We start from the raw sequence: 9,143 nt of genomic DNA, 5'->3' as shown, positions 1-9,143 counted from the left end.
ACCCAGGGAGACAGACAATAGGGTGCTGAAGACCTGGAGTGGAGGGTGGGGCGGGGAGCAGGAGGGCACGAGAAGGCTGGAGGGGGATCAATGGGGGGAGAAAGGTGACATACGTAATACTTTCAACAATAAAGAATTATTTTTTTAAAAAAGGAAATACACGCCCTAGCCGGTTTGGCTCAGTGGATAGAATATCAGCATGCAGACAAAGGGTCCCAGGTTTGATTCCAGCCAAGGGCATGTATCTTGGTTGCAGGCTCCTCCCTGGCCCAGGCTCTGGATCAGACTCCTGCAGGAGGCAACCAATTGATGTGTTTCTCTCTCACATCATTGTTTCTCTCTGTCTTTGCCTCTCTCTTCCACTCTCCCTAAAAAATTAATGGGAAAATATCCTCCAAGTGAGGAATCACAAACAAAAAAACAACAACAGAAAGGAAGCACAAATTGGTAGATACAAAATAGTGAGGGGTATGTAAAGTACAGCATAGAAATTATCCTATCTAATAAAGAGGGAATACGCAAATTGACCATCACACTGTCACAAAGATGGTGGAGCCCACAGTGGAGACTGGGTTTCCATAACACAAGATGGATGCACCCACAGCGGAGGCCGAGTTCCTGTATCGAGCCTTAATGAGCAATTAGCAGGGACCTGAGTCTATGCCCCCCACCCAGTGGGGCTTGACAGGGGACCTCAGGCCACGCCCCCTGCCCCTGTGCCAGGCTGGGGGACCTCAGACTGCACCCCCAGCCCAGGAGGGCTTGACAGGGGATCTCAGGCATGACCCTGCCCCGGTGCTGGGCAGGGGACCTCAGGCCACGCCCACCACCCCGGGGGACCTGAGGCTGCGCCCCCACTGCCCAGCAGGGCTTGATGGGGGACCTGAGGCTGCACGCCCCACCTGGTGGGGCTTGACAAGGGTGGGGCCGGCCAGGTCTGGATCTCGCCCATGGGGCCAGCCGGGTCTGAGTCTTGTACGATTTTGAGGCTCCGTGGGTGGGCAGGGACTTGACTCTGGGTCCTGTGGTGTGCCCCAGACTCTGACAGGAGGAAGATTTTCATATACATTTTACTAATTTTCTTTCATCTCTGACACTTCTATTATAGAGAAAGGGCAAAGAGCAATATTAAAATACTTTCTCTAATTAATCCCCTTTTAATGTGCATGAATTTCATGCACTGGGCCACTAGTAGTCAATAATATTCTATTAACCATGTGTGGTATCTGATAGGTATTAGACTTTGTAAGTTTGTACATGTCTAATCACTATGTTGACACCTGAAATTAATATATTGTGTCAACTTATTGGAAAAAAAAAATTAAGCCCTAGCCAGTTTGGCTCAGTGAATAGAGCATCGGCCTGTGGACTGAAGGGTCCCCAGATCAAGTCCAGTCTGCAAGCAACCTTCCGAGCAGGGCCCTTGTTAAGGCACATGCAGGAGGCAACCAATCGATATGTTTCTCTCACAGCGATATTTCTCTGTCTTTCCCTTTCTCTTCCACTCTCTCCAAAAATCAATGGAAAAACATCCTCAGGTGAGAATTAAAACAAAAAAACATTTTAAAGAAAATGGTGTATACACACACATAGAGGAATACTATTGTATTACTCAGCCATTAGAAAAAGAAATCCTGCCACTTGTAACAACACATTCATGGACCTTGAGGGCAGGATGTTTTGTGAAATAAGTCAGAAAAAGAGAAATACCACGTGTTCTCACTTATCTGTGGAACCTTTAAAAAAGCAACTCCATAGATACAGAGCACAGACTGATGGTTGCTAGAGGTTGCAGGAGTTGGTGTATGGGGGTGAGGTGGGGGTCAAATGGATGAAAGGTGTCAAAAGGTACAAACTTCCAGTTATAAAATGAGTCATGGAAATGCAAGTTACAGCAAGGTGGCTGCAGTTAGTAATACTACATTTCATATTTGAAAGTTGCTAAGAGTAAATCTTAAAAGTTCTCTTTACAATAAAAAAAATATTCTTGTTTGAAATCCCAGCAGTGGCCGTGGGAAGATGGCTGCTGGGCTGCAGCGGCATTGCTCTTAGTATGCAAAGCTGCGGGAGGCTGACTTTTGTCATGACGGATCCTCTTTTAGGACCTCCATGGAGTGGGACACACAGGGGTTACAAGTAACGTTGTTTTGGAAACTCCCTTCCTTGTTGGCATTGAAGGTTTACTCCAAGGCAGCCCTTACGGCCTTTTATTCTGTAGTTCCTGTGGGATTCCCATTGGCTTCCATCTCTATTCTACCCATGTTGCCCTGGCTACATTGAAAGGTCACTTCTGCCTTTCCAGGGACAAAATGGAATGCTATCTCTTAAAAACAAAAGCCGTAGTAAATGCATCTGAGATGAATATTCACAACATGCCTCTACCAAAAAAGATTGCAGAGCTAAAAGAGAAGATAATATTAGCGCATAATCACTGAAGTTCACTGATGAAGATGCTGAAGGAAGTGACTCCTGACCAGTCCAACGCAGAAAACTGATCCAGAACCAGAGCTTTAGTATCAGGGTCAGGCCTTACTGCCATCTTCAAAGACAGGTGCTGTCGATCATTTCTTGAGAAAGATCAACTTCCAGAATGGACAGGAAATGTGGTTTATTATGTTTACATCTAGGCTGATTTTCCAAATGATTTGTGAAGCTGCTTATAGAAGATGAGAAATTAAGGAGCTCTCTGGCCATGATTCATATCTATTTGACTTTTGAAATTATTTTAGCTCTCTGATCAGTTTCATAGTCATTTCTGAAAACACCTTTAACTGCATATTTAGGGATTAAGGGGCAATGTGCCATGAATGAGCTAATTAAGAAATATATGGTAATAAAGTTGTACTTGATGTTAAGTACTGTGATTCCTACAGGGAGCAGTTATATGAATAGTTGTAACCAAGAATTAACATTTCAGTTAAGCAATAAAGGTTTTATATTCTGCATTTTCTCAAAAAAAGAAAAAATATTCTGTAAGTATGTATGATGACAGATGCACAAAGACTTATTGTGATGATCACTTCACAATACACACACATATCAAATCATTATGATGTACACCTTAAACTAATATAATGTATGGCAATTATAACTTAATGAAAAATAAAATCCCTTCTATAAAAAAAGATTACAGTGGATTTGAAAAACTGCAGTCACCTAGTGATGTCACACCCATCACAATATCATAGGGAAATGCATTACTCAGATGTTCATAATGACGCAGGTGTAAACAAGCTTCCTATGCTGCCAGTCCTATGAAAGTCCAGCACACACAGTTACGGTCACTACATAGAATACTTGATGATGAGAAACTGGTTTATGCATTTGCTATACTATCCTCTTTATCTTTGTGAGCTTTCTACTTAGTGAAAGAAAACTTTGCTGTGAAACAGTATGCTGTTTTATGCAGGCAGCAGCCTCAGCCGTTTTGTGTTGACTGTGCCTTTAGATTGCATCATTCCCTCCTGGCCTTGATTGAATCTGTTTTTTGCAAATTTCTTGGCCTAAGTGTACAGTGTGATAAAGCTACAGTGGTGCCCTACCTGGTTTGCCTCAGTGGATAGACCATCCGCTTGAGGACTGAAAGGTCCCAGGTTTGATACCTGTCAATGGCACATGTCAGGGTTGCAGGCTCGATCCCCACTAGGGGGCATGCAGGAAGCAGCCAATCAATGATTCTCCCTCATCATTGATGTATCTATCTCTCTCTCCCTTTACCTCTCCCTCTCTGAAAGCAATAAAAATATATTTTTAAAAATAAATAAAGTCTACAGTCGTGTACAGTAACATTCTCTGCCTTCATATTCACTCACCAATCACTGACTCCTGCAGAGCAGCCTCCAGTCCTGTAGCCCATTCAGGGTCAGTGCCCCACACGGATGTACCATTTTCTACCTTGCACACCACATTTTTACTGCACCTTTTCATAAATGCTTCCTACCATTGCAAACAGTATTCAGTACAGAAGCATGTTGTACAGGTTTGGTGCCTAGGACTCACAGGCTACACCATATGGCCTAGGTGTGTAGCAGGCTACACCATGCAGGTTTGTAAGAGAACTGAAAACAACAAAACTGCCTCAAGATGTCCTCCCCAGGTTCAGGGGTGCAGGACTGTATGTAACTGCAGTTTCACCTCTCCCAGGAGTAAAATTTTAACCCAGTCACTCTGCAACTTGCTGTTCAACACTAATCTGTAGAAAAACTCCTGCTGTTCCTTCCCCTAAGGAAGGGTGACCCTGCCTGAAGCAATCCCCTCTTTTCTTTTACTAATAAGCCCTCAAAGCCCCTTCCTTTCTGCCAATTGTAAAAGCCTTCCTTTTGAACAGCTGCTCTGAGATTCTATTTACTAGATGGGATGCAGCCCGATTCGTGAATGGGGAATCAAGCCAATTAGACCTTCCAATTTTATTCAGTTGAATTTTGTTTTTTAACAGTTTGAAAAGCACCACAAAAATAAATAGCCGATAAAGATGCTGTGACTCAGAGAAGGGAAGATGGCGGTTAGGATTCGGGGGAGAGACTGGAAATGCAGGCATTTGCTGCAGAGCTAGGCCTGGGGGACAGGGGGTGGACTTGAGAGCCTGCTCCACAAACATCAAAACTCAGGAGAAAACGGAGTCCTTCTGGGGAGAAAGGAGGGACAGGGGGCCCCACAGACCACAGCTCCTCCCGTGCACGAACCGCGGGGACCGAGTCACCATTGTCCCCAATGGCCCTCCCCGTGGTCACCGCACCGACTGCGGAGCCGCGGGGATGTGGGTGCAGAGCTGCCCAGACCCGCTCCGCAGCCCAAGGCCCTGCCGCGGGGACACACTGGACGCCCGGGTCCCGGCTGGGCCCCACCCTGCGAGCCCGAGGGGCCTGCAGTTTCAGCGGAGCCCCCGGCGCCTCGGGTCCGCAGGCTCCGGACCTGACCGTGGAGAGACGGTCCCGCCACGGCGGCTCCACCCGCCTCTCCTCCCCGACCCCGCGCCCGGCCGGCCGCACACTCACCATTTCTAGTTCCTGGGCCTCCCGAGTCCCGCCTGCAGCTCCCACCACCTTACAGTTCGCAGCTCCACAGATGAGGACAGAACAAGGGAGATGTGATCCCAGTGCAGCTGAAGAGAGTGGAAGAACAGGGTGGAAAGAGCTTAACCCGGCCCGCCCCCACCGCTACTCATAGGACGCACACATTGCACGACATCGCCCCCTAGCGCCTGAGGTGCACAGGTCTGAGCCGATGGGGCCACGACTCCTGTCCAGGGACATTTGCACTGAGAGGCAGCGCTGAGAGTCCCCAGGGAACAGTGGTCCTTCCTTGCAAACACACACACTCTTAAGGCACCTAAGGAATCTGGCTCCATTTTCATCTTTGTTGACACCTGGAGTCTGACGTCTGCATTTGCCAAAAAGGTGCACAGGCTCAGGGACCAGGGATGCCTTAGGGTGGTATCCTTCCAGAACTACAGCCAGATTCCCAAAAAGAGCATTGAATCCAGAAACAAGCCATCATTTCCACCGTGAAAAGTGACTTCTGTGCATTTAGAAGGGTTAAATTTAGAAAATTTTTTTCACATGAAAAAATGTGTTCCCACTGGTGATTAAACCACGCTCCTCTGAGGTCATGAGCCACCCCTTACTTGTGGTTGTCTTGTGGGCAGTTCCACAGACCTACCTGGAGCAATGAGATGGGCCAGGGACAGAGGTCACCAGGGTGGGAAGCCCAGGTGTCCAGCAATGGGCAACCAATTGTAGGGTGGGACCTTGTCCCCAGGGTGACTTTTCCTCCTCTAGCAGATCACTGGTCCTGGGTTTGGACCCCCTGATCTTCCTCCCTAGAGATAACACCTATGCCTCATTTAATTTAGCCCCAGGCTCAGATAAGCAACAAAATGCCAGGGCTGACATCAGGACCAGCTGCATTGAATAATGACCCCTGGCCTGGTGCTGGCCAATCCATCAGTGGAGGCCACATCCCTGAATGGACACACCTGGAAAGCTACAGAATATTCCATTCAGCTCTTCCCCTATGACCTCCCCTGAAATCTCCACCCTTAAAACCTTTTGGAAGGAGGACCCAGTGCGCTCTCCCTCCCTGGAGCACACCTGTACCTTTCCCTTCCCCTCCTTCTCCTCCTCCCCCAGGCAGGTTACCATTAGCTTGCACTCCCAAGCTGCAAGGGCACTTCTGTTACCTCCTTAACTCCTTTCCTAAGCCCATTTCCTCTAAGACTTACTTCTCCTACTTCTGTAATTTACCCAGTAAATGTTCTCTTACAGTTTGGGTCTTGCCCTTTATTCTTACCCAGCCAGAACCAAGTACCAAGATTGCAGAACTCAGTTGGGTCTGACCCCACCTGTCAGACACTGGGTGTCATTCCTGCTGCTTACCACAGTTACACTGCTTAATCCAGCAATAATGAGATTTATCAGAAAACTGGATCCCATCAATGTAAGAATCATTCAAACCTATAAAGAATATTTATGATTTCATTGCCAGGAGGCAAAATCTCAATGAATTGAGATAATACCCAGAGTATGGCAGTTTGGTACCTTATTTTATACATTACAGTCAAAAGAGAAGATCCCAGTGAGTTACATGAAATCCACTGGGGATAGATTAGGAAGCAAAGCAGGGAAACTCTGGGATAGGATGAAAAGCAAAATGATAGACATACATATATATTTTACATAGCTGGGTACAGGGTAGTTAATAGTTAATGATTAGCATGATAACAATAACAATGAGAGAACTTATGGTCTCAGCCCTGGTGTATTAGTTGTGCACTGAGGGCTCTGAAATAGGGGTCCCAGATTGGAAATGGTGCAGGCTGGGCTGAGGGGACCACCCCCATCCACGAATTTCATGCACCAGGCCTCTAGTCTATAATAATAAAAGGGTAATATGCTAATTAGACTGAAGGTCCTTCTTGGTGTCATTCCGGACATCCTTCTGGACAAAGCCAGGGCCGGAGCAAAGCCAGGGTTCCGGGTGCTGGAGGGAAGCTGGTGCCGGTAGCTGGGGGAAGGAAGGCCTACTTTTGCATGAATTTTCATGCATTGGATCTCTAGTTTAAAAATAAACATTGACTTGTGCCCTAACCGGTTTGGCTCAGTGGATAGAGTGTCGGCCTGTGGACTCAAGGGTCCCAGGTTCGGTTCCGGTCAAGGGCATGTACCTTGGTTGCAGGCACATCCCCAGCAGGGAGTGTGCAGGAGGCAGCTGATCGATGTTTCTCTCTCATCAATGTTTCTAACTCTCTATCCCTCTCCTTTCCTCTCTGTAAAAAATCAATAAAATATATAAAAAATAAATAAATAAAAATAAACATTGACTTGTGCATGCGCTCTACATATAAAGCTCTCATTGGCACCAATTGCAGGTGTGTGTTTCAATCTGTCATTGTCAACGAGTTTAAAGTATTGTAGTGTCTGGGGATGTTTCAAACAGTTGTCTCTTAAAAAACAAATATGAGATCAGAGGATTCTGTTTATAGTGAACTAGTAGCTTTGCGCACAAATCCATGTGCCAGTAGGTCGCTGCCGCCCTCCTGTAGCTCTCCTCCTGATGCCCCTCCCTCCTGTAGCTTCCCTGACCCCTTCCTCCTCCCCCCTCTTCATAGCTTGCCACCCTGCCCCTTCCTGTAGCTCTCCGCAGCCTGCTTGTGCCTCGCTGGTACACCCTCCTGCTGATCGTGATCTGGTCCTGACGCACTTGGTCATTACACCTCAGGGCATAATGGCTAATTACCATATTCCTCTCTTATTATATAGGATGGTTAGTATAACTTGGAGATGGCAAACTTGGTTGCAGTTTTCATTTAGGAATGGATATTATTGAAATCCCCCATGAAATGATTTGTAATGGGTCTATTATTGAAGCTACCTTTGGAAATAGTATATCTATAGATAATATTAAAAATATATCTAAACATACAGTTCTTTGTCCTAAAAATGAGCATGTTCATAAATTAAATGAAGAAATTTTGGATATACTCGATGGAGATTTTCGCACCTGTTTGAGTGATGATTCCATCGATTCAATGGATGATACCAAAAGGATAAATTTTCCCATTGATTTCTTAATAGTATTACTCCTTTGGGAATGCTGTGTCATAAATTAAAATTGAAAGTAGGTGCAATCATCATGCTACTGAGAAATCTTAATAGTAAATGGGTCTTTGTAATGGTACTAGATTTATTATCAAAAGATTGCAACTTAACAAATTGAAGCTGAAGTATTAACAGGATCTGCAGAAGGAGAGGTTCTTCAGATTCCAAGAATTGATTTGTCCCTGTCTGACACTGGCCTCCCATTTAAATTCATTCAAAGACAGTTTCCTGTGATGCCAGCATTTGCAATGACTATTAGTAAATCACAAGGACAAACTCTAGACAGAGTAGGAATATTCCTACCTGAACCTGTTTTCGGACCTGATCATTTATATGTTGCTTTCTCTTGAGTTCAAAGAGCGTGTGACATTAAAGTTGTAAATACTTCATCACAACGAAATTACTCAAGCACTCTGACAGTGTTTTTACTCTTAATGTGGTATACAGGGAGATAGTAGAATAAGTTTAATCAATTTATCAGTCATTGTTTTTATCAATGTTGTTTTTATATCATGTTTTTTTCTGTTTTTATATCATGTTTTTGTTGTTTTCATGTTTTTGTTGTTTTAATATCATGTCTTTGTTGTTATATCATGGTGTTATTGTTTATTTATTAATCAATTTATATATTATTTTCACATACATTTTACTAATATTATATAGAAAGGGTAAATAATGATATTAAAATATTTCTTCTAATTAAGTTCCTTGCAATATGCATGAATCCATGCACTGGGCTACTAGTACATTATAATTCACTAGAGGCCCAGTGCACAAAATTCATGCACTGGGGGGTGTCCCTCAGCCCAGCCTGCTCCCTCTCCAATCTGGTACCCCTCGGGGGTTGTCTGAATGCCAGCAGTCAGACATCCCTCTCACAATCCGGGAGTGCTGGCTCCTAACCGCTAACCTGCCTGTCTGCCTGATTGCCCCTAAGCGCTTCTGCCTGCCAGCCAGATCACTCCCTAACTACTCCCCTGATGGCTTGATTAACACCTAACTGCTTCCCTGCCAGCCCGATTGCCCCCAACTGCCCTCCCCTGCTGA

The 9,143-nt window shown here is 45.3% G+C and overlaps 2 protein-coding genes across 3 annotated transcripts in view; both read right to left on the bottom strand.

The window, feature by feature from the left end:
* LOC102428330 (zinc finger protein 709-like) overlaps window positions 1–5,094 on the bottom strand; it is a 25,442-nt gene extending 20,348 nt beyond the window's left edge. Inside the window, exon 1 of the mRNA XM_023744416.1 lies at window positions 4,995–5,094. Within this exon, the coding sequence (XP_023600184.1) occupies window positions 4,995–4,997 (3 nt within the window). The 5' untranslated portion in view covers window positions 4,998–5,094. The remainder of the gene's footprint in view (window positions 1–4,994) is intronic.
* Window positions 1–9,143, bottom strand: part of LOC102428950 (zinc finger protein 14-like) — a 98,701-nt gene that overhangs the window by 57,560 nt on the left and 31,998 nt on the right. The window lies entirely within an intron of this gene.

The sequence above is a fragment of the Myotis lucifugus genome, unplaced genomic scaffold, assembly GCF_000147115.1.
Source record: "Myotis lucifugus unplaced genomic scaffold, Myoluc2.0 scaffold_462, whole genome shotgun sequence".
NCBI lineage: Eukaryota > Metazoa > Chordata > Mammalia > Chiroptera > Vespertilionidae > Myotis > Myotis lucifugus.
The sequence above is the reverse complement of the archived record's forward strand: the minus strand, read 5'-3'. Positions and strand labels throughout refer to the sequence as shown.